The 21,105-nt window shown below is 39.7% G+C and overlaps 1 protein-coding gene across 5 annotated transcripts in view; it reads right to left on the reverse strand.

The window, feature by feature from the left end:
* Window positions 1–21,105, reverse strand: part of Rb1cc1 (RB1 inducible coiled-coil 1) — a 68,863-nt gene that overhangs the window by 44,719 nt on the left and 3,039 nt on the right. For all 5 annotated transcript variants that reach the window (XM_029567268.1, XM_008840907.3, XM_017800076.2 and 2 more), the window contains exons 2-3: window positions 3,015–3,125; window positions 1,451–1,569 (exon numbers count right to left, since the gene is read on the reverse strand). In XM_029567268.1, the coding sequence (XP_029423128.1) occupies window positions 1,451–1,521 (71 nt within the window). In that variant the 5' untranslated portion in view covers window positions 1,522–1,569; window positions 3,015–3,125. The remainder of the gene's footprint in view (window positions 1–1,450; window positions 1,570–3,014; window positions 3,126–21,105) is intronic.

The raw sequence follows: 21,105 nt of genomic DNA on the forward strand, positions 1-21,105 counted from the left end.
AGCTGATGCTGGGTGTCTTCCATTGCTTGCTACCATATATTTTGAAGAAAGGGTTTAGGTGGGGCACAGTGAGGCCCTCCCTCTAACTTAAACTAAAATTATCAAAGTATTAGATTAATTTATTCTGTACTGTTATCAAATCCTTACTACAAGTAGTACATGCCACTTATTTTTATTTTAATAAAAATAAGGCGATTTGAAAGTGGCACGTACTACTTGTATTTCTTTCCTGTTTGACCTCAAATTATTTTCTCCTTTGCTTTTTTTTTAGCATGGGAGGACAATCATTGGTCAAATATCTGAAATCCTGGGCAAGATGGAAAATGATTAGACATGAACCACACTAATAAAAAATATTCAATTTGTTCTATTCTATCATTAATAAGTGAAACAAACCTAACAACTTTATATATATAGGCAATCAATGGCTACTAAGAGATGGAGAATTAGTTTTTTCCAGGAATGAGCTCCCTGATTACGTTATGCAATCCCTAGTGGTCAGCACTAAATGTATGCACCCATGAGAACCATTAAATGGACTCAGTAGGCAGTATGTGTGTGGCGTGCCTGTGTGTGTGGGGGGTGCATGCACGTTTAACAATAATTAATGAGATCATAAATTTGAGAAGTAGGGCAAGCATGGGAGGAGTTGGAAGTGTGAGAGGGAGAGGCAGACATGATGTAAAGACAGTGCTCAGGTATGAAATTCTTAAAAAGATGAAAATGTAAGTTAAAAAAATAAAGGAAATTCTTCAGTTTACTACACTGATACTAGCATACTAACATTCCCTTGGCACTGTTCACTATAGCCAAGCTATGTAATTAGTCCTAGGTGTCCATCAAAAGATGAATGCCTATCTCTGAAGAGGACACCTATTTCAAACCTCTGCCTCCGAAGGCTCAGGGATCATTGTGGAAGAGGAGGCAGAAAGATTTTAAGAGGCAGAAACATTTTAAGAGCTAGAGGGGATAAATGACCACAAGTCTTTCAGAGAGCTGGTCAGTTACTTACATGAACTCAGCAATGGTGACAGCGTGCACAAGTCCCATGTAAGCTCAAATCAGAAAGAATCCCAGTGTAGACATGGGAAAGTGGATAAGGAATCCCAACCCAACCTAAGGAATTTATGGCAAATGATGGCAGGTGGGAGAGGGAGAGACAGTGTCTTACAGGGATGGGCTTGCTGAATGACCCACACCCACACTGAAGAACATTTGGGGATATAAATCAGACTCTAAAGGCTAAATTTTATATATATATGAGAGTACATTAAACTGGGCGGGGGCTGTGGGGGAGAGGTATGGATAGGGGAGGGGATCGAAATACCATCAACCTATTTCGTATGAAAATCGCAGAAATTCAATGAAAAAATAAAATCCAATAAAAAAAATTTAACTTTTTATACGAAACAAAACAGAAAACGAAAGAGAAAAGTGAAATATAACTCACGTTTGCACTGTTAGTTCAGTGTCAAATGTCAGAGTAGTTCCAGTGTTGACAAGAAACACATATAACTTCATGATTTCTCTGGAATCTGTGAGCCTATACCTCACCTTCTGGTATGGTTCCTAAATGAAACAAGACAAGTGATTAATTTTAAAAACAAGTTCAAATACCTTCATCATACAGCACAAGGGCTGGACAGATGGCTCAGCAGTTAAGATCACTTGTCACTTGCTGCTCTTGCAGAAGACCTGGGTTTGATTCCCAGCACCCACATGGCGGTTAACAACAGTCCATTAACTCCAGTTCTAGGGAATCTGACTCCCTCTTCTGACCTCTGCAGGTATTGTAATGATATGGGTGCACTCACACATATACGATACATTCATACACATAAAAGTAATAAATAAAATATAAAAAAGTTAATATGTATTTATTTTGCTCTCTATATTCAGAAAAAAATTACTTAGGGACTTAGAAGTGTAACTCAATGGATTAATTGCTTTGCATATGCAAGGCTCTGAGTATCATTCTCAGCATACATAAAAGCCAATGTGTATGTATATGTATACACATAATGTATTATGGGGGGGTGTCAAACATCTTAAAACACATGTAATAGTGCACTTTTAACGCCAGCACTCAGGAGGCTAGGGAGAAGGATTGTGCGTTCAAAGGCACCCTGAGCGACATATAAGTTCCAAGACAGACTGGATAACAGTGATACCTGGTATCAAAACGCAAAAAGTTCTTAACTCCAAAAGGTGCTACTACCCCTTCTTCCTATTTCAAGTAAACTAACCGTAAATAAGAATAGCCATGGGTTGACAGCTCTTGCTACTCAAGCAGAAGAATCTGAGTTCAAATCTGCAGCACCCATGTAAACACTCAGATGTGGGAATGGACAAGCTGGTAATCTAAGCACTGCAGAAGATCATTAGGGCCCACTGGCCAATAACCTAGGTCCAGAGTTAGGGAGGGACTATCTCAAGGGAATAAGGTAGAGCAGGACCTCCTCTGGCCTCTGTGCCTGGGCATGAGACCATAAGCACACATCATTCAATTCGTGCACACAACAAAGAGAGAAAACAGACATTACTGTCAAGAGAAATCCACCCCTCAAGTTCCTTCCACTTAGTTGCCTCTCTATCTGTACTCTACCTCCATAATGAGCTAGAATACTCCACAGGAACCTTTGTTCAACCTCTCTCCACCCTCCTCCAAAGCAGCCTCTAACCCCAGTATTAGAAAGTACATGGGTCTAGAAAAGAGAATACTTAAAACTACTCTGTCATTAACTTGCTCAAGTGAAAAAAGTCATTTATAAAATAACACTTCCTCCTCTATAAAATACAAAGACTAGATTTTAAGATCTAGCATTTTACTTTAACAAATAGGTAAAAGTCCTATAGACTAATGAGAGTGAAATAAAATTCTCAGACTAGGTACTTTCATTTATTTTCTTTCCACATGTATATTAGAGTAAACTTTTCATGTAAGGAAAGCAAGGCTTTAACATTAAGGATTCCCTAGATCACAAACTCATGTATAAAGGATAACTACAACTTACTGTCAGGTAGAATGAAGAATCCTATTACTTTTCTTGAAATATTAAAAGTGTCTTATATTTGCTTTCCTTGACACTGGCAACTGAATGGCATTATTGGTGAAACTCGAACAACTGGAAAGAAAAATATCAAAAATATTATGCAGAGAAATAATTCAGTATGTAACAAACAACAAAACACAGCTATTCTCTGTCTTTTCCTTTAAAACTGCTATCTGTAAGGACAATCTCTACTTGGCTAGGTCCCTTCTCCCACCTGCACTTTCACTGAATCCACAAATATAAATCAGACCCATGACACTCCACTAAACACAAGTTACCAATGACCTCCTCCAAACTATTACTTCTAGAATCATTTTGCAGACCTTAAGATAGAATAGTCAAGAGGGAATAGTGACAAGGGAGGAAGATGCGAAGTTCAAGGTCATCTTGCTCTACACAGAAGACCCTGACTTTTTTTCTATTTATTTTTATTTTATGTGTATGAGTGTATTCCCTGCATGTAGGTAGGTGAACCTGTGTCATGCAATGCCAGTGGTGTCAAGCAATGCCATCAGAGGTCAGAAGAGGGTGGTGTCTTCTGACCTGGAGTTACAGACGGTTGTTAGCTGCCATGTGGGTGCTAGGAATTGAACTTGGGTCCTCTGTAAGAGCAGTCAATGCTCTTAACCACTGAGCCATCTCTCCAGCCCCAGAAGACCCTGGCTTAAATATAGAATAGAATCAATAAAATATTAAGAATAGTAAGAGCAACAGCGGTAAGGAAGAGCTGTCTGTGAAGTCAGACAGCTTAGTGTAGGAAGAGGGATATGTGCATGTGAGTGCTGAAGCCACAGATATCAGATTCCCCTGGAACTAGAGTTACAGGCAGCTATGAGCCACGTGACATGGGTGTGGGACCCAAACTCTGTAAGAGGAAGTACATACTCCTAAGTGTTGAGCCATCTCTCCAGCACTCCCACCATTACTTTTAAGTATAAAAGATTACCTCGGGAGGGCAGGATGGCTCAGGGGGTAATGGTTCTTGCCTGATGGTAAAGAGAACCAATTCCTTCCTCAAGCTGTCCTCTGACCTCCAAACACCCACTGTGGTGTGGTATGGTGTGGTGTGTGTGTGTGTGTGTGGTGTCTCACACATACACACAGACACACACACACACACACACACACACCAAAAAAGAGATAAATGTAAAAAAAAAAAAAAAAAACTGGGGGGCTGGAGATGGGTCAATGGTTAAAGAGCATTTGCTGTTATCCCAACAGACCTGAGCTTGGGTCCCAGCACCCACAAGGCAGATAACTACCATCTGTAACCAACTCCTGGCCTCTGTAGGCAATGCATGCACTTGATGCAGGTAAAACATGCATATGCACAAAAAATAAATGAAATAAGTATGTATTTTTTATTTTTTAAAGAGCACCCTATAATACACACCCTCTCTAGATAACCATCAGTTATCACTGCCACCTCCACTTCCTGGTACCCATTACAGTGAACAGCTCCCCCCCCATTGCCTCAAGATGCAGGCAAAGACTATGTTTCTAATCAATAAAACATAGCAAAAGCTAACAGGTCATGTCTATGATTATTATTAAGGTTACACCTTCTACTTTGCAACTGACTTCCTTGTCAACCTTTCTTAGTAGTCACATTGAGTTACACTTGATAGGAACTCAAAGTGGACAGCAGGAAGCTAGGAACTTAAGTCTCACAATTCTCAATGAACTGACAAAACTACTACACGACTGAGTAGGTCCTTACCTAAATGAGCCTCATAAGACACCAGGCCTAGACAAAAATCTTGACTATATTCTTATGAAACACACTTCAGCAGAAAATGTAGTCAGACTATGACCAGCATCAGTACGATAATGTATGTATGCTGCTTAGAGTAACCAAGTTTATAGTTATTTCTTACTGAGCAAAAGATAAAACAACGACCACACAGAGGTGTTATGAGGAAGAGGAAGAAAATTTTTTTCACATATAAACATGGTGTACAAGAGATAATGCAACTCTCCACCATTTGGGTTGGAATCTCAGGCCTCTTTACCTTAGTGTATTAGAATCTGGAGTACTCCTGTGGCTGTAGCTACTACTACTGTTGACTACCTACCAAATCTCAAACCTAGCCCATGCAATCTTCCTTAAACTCAACAAATCCTATTCATTCGACAATATGCGTTCTTCAATCTTACAGTTTTTAAAACTTAGCTCCACACCTTTGCAGACTGTCTGAATCTGGCCTCTGCATGGTGGTGAGCTTCCCAAATCACACCATGCCCATTCCCCTGTATTGGGATGTGTGGCCCCTCCCACTGCTCCAAAGCTAGGCTTCCCTGCCCTTCAGTAGGGCCCCAGATCTTTGAAGACTGTCTGGGAGTACCTAGATCTGGACTCTGCATGGTGGTGAGCTTCCCAAATCCTGCCATACACATCCCTCTACATTGGAATCCATATCCTTAATGAACAAAAATTCCAAACAAAATTTGCAAACCACATATAGACACGCATCAAGAAAGATAATCCACCATGATCAAGTGGGCTTCATTTCGGAGATACAGGGATGGTTTGACAAAGTCAATAAATGTCATAAAATCATTAAATGAAATCAAAGACAAAAATCACATGGTCATCTCAATAGATGCAGAAAAGGTCTTTGACAAAATTCAGCATGAATTCATAAAAGTCCTAGAGGAAATTAGACTGGAGGGAATATACCTTAACACAATTAAAGCTATATACAACAAACCCCAAAACAACATCATTCTAAATGGAAACAACAACAAAACTGGAAGCATTCCCATTAAAATCAGGAACCAAACAAGGGTGTATTACTGTCTCCACTCCTTTTCAATGTAGTAATTGAAACTCTTGCTAGAGCCAAGAGAAGGAAACTAATGGAGTACTAACTGGAAATAAGTCAATTTTTCCCTTTTGCAGACAATATGATATGATACCTAAGAGATTCCAAAAAATTCCACCAGAAAACTCCTAGAGCTGATTAACACTTCCAACAAAGTGGCAGGTTACAAAATTAATCTACAAAAATCAGTAGCCTTTCTATATACCAGTAACAAGCAATCCAAGAAAGTACAGGGAAACCCTCCCACTTACAATAGCCCCCCATATATCTATATATGAATAAACCTGACCAAAGACATAAAAGATCTCTACAATGAAAATTTTAAATCACTGAAGAAAGAGGTTGAGGAAGACACCAGAAGATGGAGGACCTCCCGTGCTCATGGATTGGAAGAATTAACATTGTGAAAATGACCATCTTACCAAAAGCAATGTATAGATTCAATGCAACCCCAATCAAAATGACACACTTCACAGAATTAGAAAAAAATCATCCTAAAATTCATATGGAAGCACAGAAGACCCCAGATAGCCAAAGCAACCCTGAGCACAAAGAGCAATGCTGGGAGAATTACTATATCAGATCTCAAACTATATTATAGAACTATAGTCACAAAACAGCAGGTACTGGCACAAAAATGGACACATAGATCAATGGAACATTAATAGAAGACCCAAATATGTGTACATGCACCTTCAGTCACCTGATATTTGACAAACGTGCCAAAAACACACAATGGAGGAAAGACAGCATCTTCAACAAATGGTGCTGGCAAAACTGGATCTCTACCTGTAGAAGATTGAAACTAGACCCTTATCTTTTTTCACCTTGCACAAAAGTCATCTCCAAATGGATCAAAGACCTCAATTTGAAACCTGAAACTCTGAAACAGAAGAAAACACTGGCAATCACCTACAAGATATAGGTGTAGGAAAGAATTTTCTAAATCGGAAATCAGTTGCTCAGGAAAGCTTCTATGCAGCAAAACAAACCAAGAAAATTAAGAGAAAACCCACAGAGTGGGAGAAAATCTTCACCAATGACACATCTGACAGGGTTAATATCCAGAATATATAAAGAACTCAAGAAAATAGAATAAAAAAAAAAAAAACCAAAACCCAAAATGACCAATTAAAACATGGGCTAACGATCTGAACAGAGAGTTCTCAAAAGAAGAAACAAAAATGCCTTAGAAACATCTTAAAAGTGTTCAACATCATTAGTAATTAGGAAAATGAAAATTAAAACCAAGTTAGAGTTCATCTTATCCCAGACAGACTGGCTAACATCAAGAGAACAAATAATACCAAAAGGCTGGTGAGGACATGAAGAAAGGGGAACGCCCATTCACTGATGGTGAGATTGCAATCTTGTGTAATCCCTATAGAAAGCAGTGTGGAGAACTCTTAAAAAACTAAAAATGAGGGCTGGAGAGATGGTGCAGCGGTTAAGAGCACTGACTGTTCTTGCAGAAGACCTGGGTTCGATTTCCAGCATCCACATGGTGGCTAACAACCATCTGTAACTCCAGTTCCATGGCATTGGGATCCAACACCCTCTTCTAACCTCTGTTGGCCCTGCATGACACTGATGCACTGATCTACATGCAAGCAATACACTCATACACACAAAATTTAAAAAATAATAAAATAAATAAGCAAAACCCTCTTCTAACCTCTGTTGGCCCTGTGTGACATGGGTGCACTGATCCACATGCAAACAATACACTCATACACACAAAATTTAAAAAATAATAAAATAAATAAGCAATACCCTCTTCTAACCTCTGTTGGCCCTGTGTGACATGGGTGCACTGATCTACATGCAAGCAATACACTCATACACATAAAATTTTAAAAATAATAAAATAAAAAAATAAGCAAAATATTTTTTTAAAAAACAAAAAACTAAAAATGAACCTACCATATGACCTGGTAATATCACTTCTTGGCGTATACCCAACAGATTCATCCTACTGCAGAGATACTTGTACAACCATGTTTGTTGCTGCTCTTTTCGCAACAGCTAAGAGATGGAAGTAACCTAAGTGTCCCTCAACTGACTAGTTACTAACAAAAATGTGGTACATTTACACAACGGAGTTCTATTCGGCAGTAAAGAAAGATGAAATAATGAAATTTTCAGGTAAATGGATGGAAGTAGAAACTGTTATACTAAGTGAAACAACACAGACTCAGAAAAACAAACAATGTATGTTCTCCCTCATTTGTGGATTCTAGCACCAAATCCTTTTATGTGAGTATATAGCCTGATGTAACTGCAGGAACCAGGAAAAATGCAAAGTAACCAGGGAGATAAAGGGAAAGAAGGAAGCAAAGAGATAAGAACAGTAGGAGATAGGTGTCACTAAGTGAGAAATGTGTAAAATGGGCTATTTAAATGGGGGGGGGTGTTATACAAGGAAATAGGATAAAGGGGAAGAAGGAGGTCAAGAGAGGTGAGACCATAGTAGACAGGAATTATCAAGGGAGAAATGGGGAAAATGGGGGTATTTTAAATGGGGAGGGTGTGGAGGAAGGGCTAGACAGGGAGGGAGGAGAGATAAATAGTGCATAACTAGTATAAAAAAAATCAGAGGGACTCATACTAGTGCAAAAACCTACTGAAAAATTACACACAATATCTCTACATGAGTCCATGTGTATAGCTGAAGGCTACATAACAAAAACAGTGCCAGACAGGAGAAACTCTCTTTTGAGTTGTTGACTAGGACAGTCTAACAGACTCCCCAAATTACAAAGGCCACAGACATTGACTGCAGAAGGTAAGGCCAAATCTCAAGGTAAGGCCCTATTGCTGAAGACAGGACATACTTTGGACACAGGACTTGCCAACAATGGAGCTGGAACTGACCTGGAAGCCTCCGCCCTGAAGGCTAGCTCTCATAGCTTTGGAGAGCACCAAGGAAGAATATCAATCTAGCTTTAAGATCACATCAATGACCAGCAGAGCAAATGACATGGTGCAGTGGCACTTTTATCCTGGGGGTAATCAACAGCTACCGAACTGGACTAAAGCCCACTCAATGGAGGAAACTCATGTGTGGTATTGTAAACCTAGCCAAATACACATAGCTAGAAAGGTTACAGATCTTAGAGAAAACTCCAAGGCTCTCACATCCCTAGACAAATATAATTTCTTATTATGTGCAAGATATGGATCCTTAAATTTACAGACAAGTATCCCAGTCACCACCAATGAATGAAGCTTTGTTTCTAGAGATGGAGAAGAGTTCCACAACTGGTCATACACAGAGACTGTCCGTGAATTACCCAGGTCTAAGTGGCCTATCTATGATACAATCTTTACACCTAAGGCTCACGGAACACAGAACAAGGGCTAAAGAGAACATTAACGCATCTTTCAATTCTCATCAATGAAGCTCCCTCATGTATCAAACGGCCAGGAAAGCAAAGGTCCTAAGTGGCCAAAAACATAGAGATAAAGTGTACAGAGCGTGAGTCCTGGGACAGAACTCCTCCACCCACCCACAGTTCAAAGACCACTGCAGAAGATGGGGTGGAAAGAATGTAACAGCCAGGGAGGAGGTGCATGATCATATGGAAATAGAGTCCTACAGGTTCCCGGGACCCTGCGCTTATGAACCTACAGCAATGGTGTCAGCATGCACAAGACCCATGCAAACTCAAGCAGACAAAAACCCAGCAGAGAACTATGGAAATAGATAGCAGACCCCAATCTTAGTCGAAGAATTATTGGCAGCTAATTACTGCTGGGTGAGGTAGAGCTGATCTTAAGAGAGGGACTCTAGATAGGCTGATTAGACCTCAGTGGATGAACTTACACTGAGGGACATCTGGGGACACTAGCCTGACATGATAGGCCTTGGCACACATCACAGAATGTATGAATTCCAGTGGGGAGCTATGGGAGGGTGCCAGTGGGGACAGAGGTATAAAGATGATTAAGACTGACTGAGATGTTCTATGTGAAAGACACAAGAAATTCAGGTAAAAAAAAAACAAAATTCTGCTCACAGAATCTACATTTACTCAGTCGATTACACCCTATCTAGCTCTAAGAGGTAGTAGGTATTATTAGCATATGTACCCTGCATTTTTTTTTTTTTTTGTCTTTTTGAGACAGGGTCTCCCTGTAGCCCCCTGTCCTGGATTCACCATGGAGACCAGGCTGGCCTCGAACTCACAGAGATATGCTTGCCTCTGCCTCCCGAGTGCTGGGATTAAAGGTATGCGCCACCACGCCCGGCAACCCTGCCATTTTTTAACACTTAAATATTTATAGACTATCTACCCCTATTCCTAAATCAGATTTTCATTGTTTACAACAGCTTCTCAATCTGCCTCTAATCTCCTAATCTCTAGTATGCCATCTTCCACACTGCCTTCAAAGAGATCATTCTAATCACAGGACAGGCTGGGTATAGTGACATACAACTACAGTCTCTCTCTGGACGCAGAGGCAAGAGAACTGAAAGTTCCAGGGCAGCCTGGGGTGCACAGCAAGATACCCCTCCCAACACTGACAGTCAAACACTTCTGTAAATGCTAAGCAAATTAAAGTTTTCCGGACTTTTAAATCTCATCAATTTTACAGCAGCCAATGACCATTCTGAGAATTTTCCACCTCCTAGGAAGCTATTCTACATGCTTTCATGTCTTTCATGATATGACCCAGACTGCCCTCAAACTCTTTGTCCTCCTGACTCAGCCTCTCCAGTGCTGAGCAAGCCTTCCCATGCTCTGCTTTCTGTTTTCTCCCTGTAGTCCCAGCTGGTCTGGAACTCACCATATAGACCAGGCTGGCCTCCATCTCACAGAGATCCACCTGCCTCTGCCTCCCAAGGGCTGGGATTAAAGGTGTGCACCACAATGCTGGACTTACTTATGTTTTCTTAAACCAAATACTTTTCATTTAATCCTCAGAGGAATCCAATAAAGTGGACTGTATCATCATTTTATGCAAGAAAACTAAGAACTAAGGACTTAATTAATGTTATAAGTTAATGAGTGCTGGTTCAAACAAAATCCAAGGCTGCTAGTTTTTGCCTTTAGCAATTACGATAAATATGAAAGACAACTTCCCATTCTCACCCTTCAAATCCTAAAATACCATGTTGGTGTTGGTTGAACTCCTTGAAGCAAACAAGCTATTTTTAAGTCTCTGAGCCTTCAAGGGGGCAGTTCCCCCTGGCTAGAATTGGCCTAGTCCCTATGATCACGCATCTTGCTATGATTACCCCTTCCTCCCATCATGACTTCACACACACACACACACACACACACACACACACACACACACACCTTCTTTACATAATCATAGGAAATTCCTCACTTTATAAGCTGTGCTATGTATTGTATGTGCATCTATGCTTGTGTACATTGTGATGGGTCTCACATTTCTCACCTCTATTAAATAGGCAACGTCTTCAAAACAAAGACTTGAAACCTCCCTAACAGCGACAGAAATATGATATAGTCACAGCTATACCAAGTCTTTTGGAGAAAAGCAAGTTGGAAACCAATAGATTAAAAATGACAAGTTGCTGTCTGCAAGTAACACACCACAGTCTGTACGTTAACAATGAACAAGGTCCCCTGTAAGCCATCACACCCGAAAGAGGAAAGCATGTTGACTGTTACAATTTTGAAGACTTCATAGCATTATTAAGTCCATCATGGGACCATTCCCTTCATTTAACCATTTTCTATGTTATCACAAACTCCTCATAATCATTAATACTAATGGCTAAAAATCAGTCCCTTCTGTGAATGCACTCCTCAGGATTTAACCGCACAGCATATACTTACTCTTTGTGTTTAGGGTTATTTCTGCAAGAAAAATTCTTCGAAGTAAAACCGCCAGGTCAAAACACTTAAATTTTGTTGTTGTTGAGATAGAGTCTCTTTATATAGCCCAAACTGGCCATAAATTTGGTGTTCTTCAGGCTCAGCCTCCCTGGAGCCGAGATTGCCAGGATGCACTACTATCCCTGACTCAAACCATTAAAATATTTCATAGCTATTACAGTATGCTATAAAGTTGCTTCTTTATAGCCATGTTTTCATGCACTGTTTTGTTTTTGTTGTTGTTTTGTTTTGTCTTGTTTTTTTGAGACACGGTCTCCCCGTTGCCCCAGCTACCCTGGAACTTACTACATAGACCAGGTCAGCCTTGAACTCAGAGATCCAACTCCCTCTGTCTCCCAAGTGCTGGGATTAAAGGTGTGCGCCACCATGCCTGGCTCTCTCACTGGTTTATAGCTATAAGACTGGCAGCTTTGTGGAGGTGAATTAGGATTGCTATGAGTTTGAGGTCAGCTTTTAAAAAGACTCAAAATAATGAAAATAAATAAAAGGACAACTGGTAGCTTTACCTGGAAACTCTTTTGCACTCTCATTAATTGCTGGCTACCAAAGATTGCCCAAGAAAAAGAAAATCCAAGTTACATAGTAAGAGTAAGGCATTTATGACTTCATCCATACTCGTAGTCTACAAATAAATGTAAGGTGCATGGATTTTGGCCATAAATAGTTTTATTTATTCCACATATTAAAGTATGTAGAACATAAAAATCATTGCTAACAGGGAGTGATTGCTATATACCAATCACTATGCTAAATAGTATTACATTTATCATAAGACATTAACGGTATGAAGAAAAAGATTCAGAAGTTACTCAGCCTGCTTAAGGTGACAAATGTAACAACTAAATATTCTAGGGGCTTAAACCTATGTCAGTTTGCTACATTCTTTCTATTAAAAAAAATAGTATCTGGGTCTGGGGAAAAGTTGGCTGGCATTTGCAATTCCAGGCACTGTGTTCAGTACTTAGTATTATTATTATTATTTTTTTTTTAAGTCAAGATTTTCAGAGAAAAAAGATAAAATCACAAAGAAGCAAGAAAGCTGGGCTGGTTGTAAGATCAGTAGTAGGGAGCACTTGCCCAAGACCCAGGGTTCAACCATAGGATGTTGGGGGGATTACTCTGGAAACGTTAGTATAAACAGGCAATATATCATATTCCAGAATATATATTTTCCATAGCCATCAATGAAAGGCAGCAAAAGCAGCTTTAAGTACCCAAGGCACCCAATGTCATGAAGAACTTACCTTATGTAAGTAGAGGTCTGACCTCTGTCTTTGCCATCTAAGCAATGATCTCTAGGCCTCAGCATTTTCTGTCTGATAGGCTTTATGTGTTCAATAGTCTAACAATGTGAGTTATGAGGGAGACTGAAGATTTCCTGACATCAGAAGGGTTACAACTGAAGATGGTAGACAGCCAGAGGCCCCAGTCTAGAGCCTTTCCAGAGTGTGCTCTCTGCTTGGCTTCTTAATTAAAGGAAAAAACAAAAAAATTGGAAGTTTAAAAAAATAAAATTCTAGGGCAGGAAGCTGTAAATTTCAGTAGCTGCTCAGAGGAGGAAAATGGAGTAGAGAAAGAGAAAAGGCCATGTGTGAGCTCCACTGGAGGTCAGCCACATGATGGAGGGGAGAGGAGAGCTTTAGAGAAAGAGTGAAGTCCAAAGTGTTAAGGAGAGCATGCATAGGACAGAGACAGAAAGAAGAAAAGGAAAAATGACTGTTTTTGGAGTAATTAAAAAATGGGCAGATTTATGGAGCTGCATAGGGGTAGCACTGTAAGTGAAGGCCTGCTTTTGTGTACTTTGCTATAATAAAAGCAGTATCTTAAGCATAGTGCTTTCCTGATTTTGTGAGCTATTACACAAGAGGAAGCAGTAATGATGGAGACAAGAAATTTGTTGATAGGAAGTTAGGAAGGTCCTGTGCATCACCATACCTGCAAACTAGTCTCTGGAGCAAAAGGCAGTCTTCAAGAGCTGTTGTTTCTAACTCTAGAGTTAGGTAAACTCACTGCACACCATATTGTATTTTCTAATAGGATTCTTTGAAGTGGCTGAATTTAAGGGTCTAAAGTAGAAAGTGTACCAATCACAAAAGCCTGGAATATCTTAATGTGTCAGAAATGAGGCTCTGCCAAAAGGGCAAAGAAGTCAATGACTTTCCCAGGCACTGTTTGAGCATCCAAAGAATGATTACAAATAAACGAATAACTTCAAATCTGTAAAAATTCATATGCTCATACCTTTTTTAAAAAAAGCAACCCTGGGAGGGTGGAGAGATGGCTCAGATGATGCAGGACTGAGAACCAACATCCAAGTGGTCCTCTGACAAGCTGTGTATCCTCTGACCACATACACAAAGAATATATATAATTCAAAACTTAAATAAAACAGCTGATGAAATAGTTTCAGAACCAATTATGAAAACCGGAAAAAATAAACTAAGCTTCTGCCTTCCCTCCATGAAGAGCACTTGGATAACCAAACAGCTGATGACACAGAACACTTATACTAGAAAACACCAATAGTGCAGATGAAATAGCATCATTTCACATTGGAATAATAGATCTGTGCAGTGTTAGGTGCTAACAGAATGAGGAAAAGGATGATGAGATAGCTCAGTGGGTAAAGGCACCACCTGCCAAGTCTTATGACCTGGTTTAATCCCTGGAACCAATACAAAGGTACAAAGGTAGGAGACAATGGACTCCACAAATTTGCCTTTTGACTTTTACCCATGTAGGCTGTGGCACGTGTACACCCACACACATGAAAAAAAAAAAAAAAAGAAAAACTGGACAAATTGTCATATAAGGAAGGCTGACAAAATATGAACACAGCGCTCACTTGGCACTCATCTAAGCAGAGCATTCTAATGTTAAGTATCACAAGTGATTCTACTGGTCACAGTTCCTCTGAAGTTTCTTAGCTCCTTCCTAAAATTAGTCAAGATTCTAAATCTACTAGAAATTTCCACTTTACCCTAAACACAAGGAATAAAGAAAAACTAATTGAAAGAAACAAAACAGCTGAATAAATACCACAGGATGACCATTCCCTAGGACAATAACCTTGTTTCTTCAACAAAGCTTCCCAAAGAAAGGAACAATCTTATAAGAGAAATATAACAGAAATAACAGTACATGCATATAAATCTTACACGACTTGTATGAGCATTCTGTCCCAGTCAAAACAACTGTCTTCCTCACAACACCCTTTTCCAACAGAATCTCTTCATAAAGCTGTCCAACTTCAGAACTGTTCTCTTTCCCTTAGCTTTCAGACCGCTAGATGCCTTTAAACACCTATTTATTTCAGGCTAGGGTAGTAGTTTAGTGGTAGGTAGCTTACTCAGCATGACCAAGGCCCCAGGTTACTTCCCAGCACCAAGCAAACAAGCTATTTTGATCTCCACCTGTTATTTCAATCCTAGATACCAATTTTTAGGTGGTCATGTCATAGCACACTGTAAGTGTGTTTGGTATAGAAGTGACCTTATTTCAATTTTTTCCTACAATATGGACTAAACACAAAAGGGAAATACAGCCTTTTGTTTAAGCAAGATAAACATTTGCCATTTAGCTAATAAAATACATTTACTAGGCTGGAAATGTAGGTGAGAAGTAGAGTGCTTGCCTAGTGTGCACAAGGCCCTGGGTTCAATCCCTAGCACCATTACAAAAAAAATTATTTATGCAAGCACAAGCCTTTAATCCCAACACTCAGAAGGCAGAGGCAGGTAGATCTCTGTGAGTTCCAGGCCAGCCTGATCTACATAGTGAGTTCCAGGCCAGCTGGGTTACAGGGAGACCCTGTCTCAAAAAGACCAAAAAAAAAAAAAACTTTTATAAAGCCCAATTTTGTGTAGTCTAAGTCAAAGTTCTAAAAGTTATTGAAATACATTTCTCCCGGCCAATCCCTGAGCTACCTGGCTTTACTATGATGGAATGGAGAGGAAGAGGGAACCTTCTTCATCGGTATACTTCTGTTAAATTTCTAATTCTTTTAAAAAATTTTAATGTCTAAGAGTGTTTTGCCTGTACATATGCAAGTGCACCAACATGGTGCATGCAAGAGGGCATTGGATTACCCTGGAAGAGGAGTTATGGATGGTTGTTAGTTGCCATGTGGATGCAGAAAGTGCTCTTAATCCCTGAGCCATCTCTCCAGTCCCAAATTTCTGGTTCTTAATTTATAAATGGGGATGCTAATGCCCACTTCATATAGGTATTGTGGGGAAAAAAAAGTAAAATCATATAAAAAAGCTTATTTAGTACAATGACAACTTCATAGTAATTGTTCCAAAAATGCTATCCAGAGGCAGGAAATAATTGGCATTATACAAAGAACTAAAAAGCACCTGCTGTGTGAACAAGCAATTGTACTCTTGATACACTACTAGTAGTCTCTAAAATGACAGAGGAGAGTCAAAAAATAACTAACAGGTGGGTAAAGCACACCTTTATCCCAGCATTCAGGAGGCAGAGGCAGGCAGATCTCTCTGAGATCAAGGCCAACCTGCTCTACTTACATACCCAGTCCCAGGCTAGCTGGGGCTACAGGAAGATTTTATCTCAAAGCAAGACAGAAAAATAACTGAAGGGCTGAGGGTGTGGCTCGATAGTGAAGTACATGCTTAATAGGCAGAAGGCCTGTTTATGCCTAGCACTGCAAAAATAATGACCACGCCAAAGTAGCTAATTGTGGACAGAAGAACCCTGGTGCTGTTTTAATGTCATATTACTTCTCTAAGTTTCAAAAAGTCTACTCCAACACACACCTTTAGGCAGGCATTTCCATCATTACTCTTCGATGGCTCACTATATTATATGAATCTCTACAGCATTTACAGTGAATGAGCCTTGGTTCTTCATGCATTTACTCATATCATGGCACAGTCTTCCTCAAGCTGCTGACTGTCAGTGGTCTGTTCCATAAGCACTTACAGCCCATACTTCAGATTAACAGTACCTGTATCCACAGTATACTTACCCTGCTCTAACTTTTTTTTTTACCACTTGCCAAATACCTTACATTGCCCAAACTGTATTGCAAAAGACAAGAGAATGTTTGCTGATGCCTTTACCTTTTCTGCTTGTGTTTGAACGAGAGTCTTACCATGCAGCCCAGGCTGGCCTCAAATTCAGTCCTATCTCCACCTCCAAAGTGGTTAAGATAACAGGTGGATGCCATCACACCTGGTTTATTCCTTTGCTACAATACTGAACATATACAGTGGATAATGAATAAATGTTTGAGGCAAAACAATAGGTAAGCACTAAAGCAAGAACCCAAACTACGAAATCAGAAATAAGTAGCTCAAAGAGAATTCACAGTAATACTGCCTTTCAACAAAGCTGAATTCGCTCTCGTTTGTACAAACCCATTTAAAACAAATGAACGGCCAGGCGTGGTAGTACATGCCTTTAATCCCAGCACTTGGGAGGCAGAGGCAGAGGCAGGCAGATCTTTGTGAGTTCGAGGCCAGCCCTGTGAGTTCAAGGCCAGCCCGGTCTACATAGTAAGTTCCAGGACAGCTGGGGCTACAAGGAGGCCCTGTCTCAAAAAGACAAAAAAAAAAAAAAAAAAAAAAAAAAGAACAATAAAATAAAAATTAAGCAAAAAACTGAGCATGATATAGTGGCTCATGTCTATAATCCCAACAGCCAAGAAATAGAGGCAGGAGGATAACTCCAAGTTATCAACCAGTCTGGGTCACATGACCAAAAGCATAAGGAACCAAGCACACATTTAGTTACAGGACTGGCTTAGCAAGATACTCAAATTTTCCAAATCTATTTCTTCATCCAAAAATCACAAGGATACACTAGATCATTTATTCAAAATACCAATTTTTTTTCTTTTTGGTCTTTTTGAGACAGGGTCTCCCTATAGCCCTGGCTGGTCTGGAACTCAGAGATCCACCTGCCTCTGCCTCCCAAGTGCTGGGATTAAAGGCATTCGCCACCACTCCTGGCCACTTTTTTGTTTGTTTGTTTCCTTTTTTTAGTCAAACACCTATGTTATAAAATTTGTTTTCAGTGACCAATTACTGATGGTGTACAATTTATATGCTAAATACTCTGTAAAATCTCAGCACATAAAACGACTAAATATCATGGAGAGGTATGCAAAAAGCTGTACCAAGACAGAACAGACAAGAATTCACACAAAGTTTCATTCAAATAAAAAAGGCCAGGCCTTTTAATTCCAGCATTCTGAAGACAGAAGCAGGCAGATCTGTGAGATGGAGGCCAGCCTGGTCTACATAGCCAATTCCAGGCCAGCTGGGGCTAGAAGGAAACCCTGTGTCCAAGAAAAATAAAAATAAAAAAAAAATGTAAAATCAAGTTTCAACTAGAAATTAAGTTTTTGTTTGTTTGAGCTTTTTGAAACAGGATCTCCTTGTAGCCCAAGCTAGCCTGAAACTTAAAGAGATCCATCTACCTCTGCTGGGATTAAACGCCTGGCTAGAAACTTAAGTTTATCTTCACTAAATCCCAGCATGCAGGAGGCAGAGGCCAAGAAATCTGTGAGTTTGAGGTAGCTGGTCTACATAGTGAATTTCAGGTCAGCCAGGACTACATAGTAAGACCTTATCTCAAAAATTAAATAAAAAAGGAAAGTAAATGATATTAACACTGTTTATTACAAAGAAAAATCTAAATTTCTGCCCTATATGAGCTGAGTCAACTAAGAGTAAAACAAGGATCCCTACCTGCTCCCTATTTCAGCCTCCAGCCATGTCCCACTGGAGGTCTGTCCCATGCCACTCTCTTCCCTAAATGGTCTCTCCTACTGCCTCTTCCTTAGGTAGACATTAAACTTTGAAAAGTACCTGCAAATCATGACCTATATTCAAGCCCTACCCTACTATATGGCCTTGACTGGCTTCATCTACCAACTTTTCATGTGATTTCAAATGGAAAGATGTTTCTGAGGATCTAAAGAATGACTGCAACATATAAGGAAGACTTATGAAGCTCAGCCTGGGTTATACAGTGAGAGTACCTCAAAAAGCTGGGTGGGGGAAAAGCTGTGAGTTTGCCTGGTATGGATGCATGAAGCCCTGGGTTCAATTCCCAGGGACACATAAACTAGGTTCAGTTACATAAACCAGGCAGTTATCCATATGCCATATTCTTAAGCCTTGGGAGGTATATGCAAGTACATCAGAACTTCAAGGTCATCTGATCTACATAGTGAGTTCAAGGCTAGGCTGGGATATGAGAGACCCTGACTCAAAAACAAACACCTAACAATAACAAAAACCTATAGTCAAAAGTATCATTCTCCTGCTACCCAAAACCTGTTTCTGTTCAAATCCCATCCATATTTTCCTTTTGAATCCAATCCCTAATTTTACCTGGCGTTACCCTTACTTTGAGTCTATGAATTCCTTTGCATTTCTGTACCAAAATCATTCCACCAGTTGGACTCAGATTATCTTCCCTAGCTTTTATTTTTGCCTACATGAAGGAACAAACCAATGACCCTAAACCCTGTATTTCTTTTTTTGCCGCCATCTTTCTTAGACTATGAATTTCAGCTTAGTAGCCACAAGACTTCATTAAATTTCATTAGCAGGTACCCCATTATGCATGAGAACCTGACAACTCCAAAAAGGTAGATTTATCTATATTTAAATTCCACCTATTCCAGGGCAGGAGAGATGGCTTAGCAATTAAGAGTGCTTACTGTTCTTGCAGAGGGCCTTCGTTTAGTTCCCAGCACCAAAATCAGGAGGCTCACAACTACCTCTAATTCCAGTTCCAGGGACTCTCATGCCCTCTGCCCTCCAAGGGCATCTGTATGCATGTGGTACACATATACTCATTCAGCACACACATATATATATAAGAATACATCCTTTGGGGCTAGAGAGATGGCTCAGCAGTTAAGGGCACTTCCTGTTCCTGCAAAAGACCCAAGTTCGAATCCCAGCACCCACATGGTGGCTAACAACCTCCTGTACCTTCAGTTCCAGAAGAGAACCTTTTTCATGAAGGTTCAGTCCCCTAAATGTGTGCCTTGTGTGCAACTAAACAAGTGTCTTCACATGAGAGCATCAAATGGAGAGCATCTGAAATGCAAGCACCCAAAGACAGGAAATACACTTTATGTTTTCAGTTACTTTTTTTTTTTCATTTTAGGAGTACTCTGCCTGCGTGTATGCAAGTGTACTCATGTCATGTACGGCTCACAGAAGACAGAAGAGGGCGCTGGATCCAGATGATTGTTAGTCATCATGTGGGTGCTGGGATTTTAATCCAAATCTTCTGCAAGAGTAGCCAGTGCTTTTAACCACTGAGCCATCTCTCCAGGCCCAGCAGAAATACTTTTAAAGTGAAAATGGAAGAGCCAGCAGAATATCCTTGATATTTATGCATTAAGTATATAAAACAAGATGATGCCAAACATACCAGTATATACCTTTGCTTAAATGGTGTAATATGGAAATTATCCCGTATCAGGACATAGAAACAAATCACCCATTCTGACATCCTGAAACCTACAACAATATAAAAAAAGCATGCTCAAATATGGTATTTGCCATAAAAACTGCCAAAGGCTATAGAAATGTCAGCAGTATGGTGGTAGATTAATTATTATGATATATATGCTAGGCAGTTAGTAACCAACTATTGTGTGTGGAATATAAAGTAAAAACTGATTGGACTGTTTCAAATTAGTGGTCAGTCTTAAATTGGTAACAAAAATAAAAAGGAAACCACAATCATTTTCATGTTTTCAAAACACAAGCTAATCATACGAGAATTCAAAAAAGCGAAATCATAGGCGAAGAAACTGTTACTTCTATAATGCTCAGGCACCAATCACTTATCTGTGGAAGCTGAAACTGGTCATAAAAGGCTGCTTGTAAGCACTCAAGTACTCTGCACATTTGCAAAAACTCCTAAGAACCTTAATATCACAAGGGGATGAAAACAAACGTCATACTCTCAGGACCCTGGACAACACTCAGTTTTATAAGCAAATGAGGATTCCCATGTCTATAATAAAGAATCAGAAAAAATACGCTAAGTAATTTGCTATATATTTTTATCTAAGGAAAAAACACAACCTAACAATCCACAATCTGCTTCTCCAGCCTCTCTTTTCTAAACCGGTAATTGATATTGTTTTCGCCTTCTTTAAATATTCAACAGTTCACCATTTCCTATACAAGTGTGCACACATACACACAGACATACATGTGTCCCTCTAGTTACAGACCATTTAAGATAAAGGTGTACTGTGCACAGATTCAATTAACACTGAGAAATGAATTGCCTTCTGTTTTCCAGTCTTGCTAGATTTTACTATGCCTTTACACAGGCACAGTTGCTGTGTTC

Source organism: Nannospalax galili, unplaced genomic scaffold (genome assembly GCF_000622305.1).
Source record: "Nannospalax galili isolate Female #2095 unplaced genomic scaffold, S.galili_v1.0 scaffold639, whole genome shotgun sequence".
NCBI lineage: Eukaryota > Metazoa > Chordata > Mammalia > Rodentia > Spalacidae > Nannospalax > Nannospalax galili.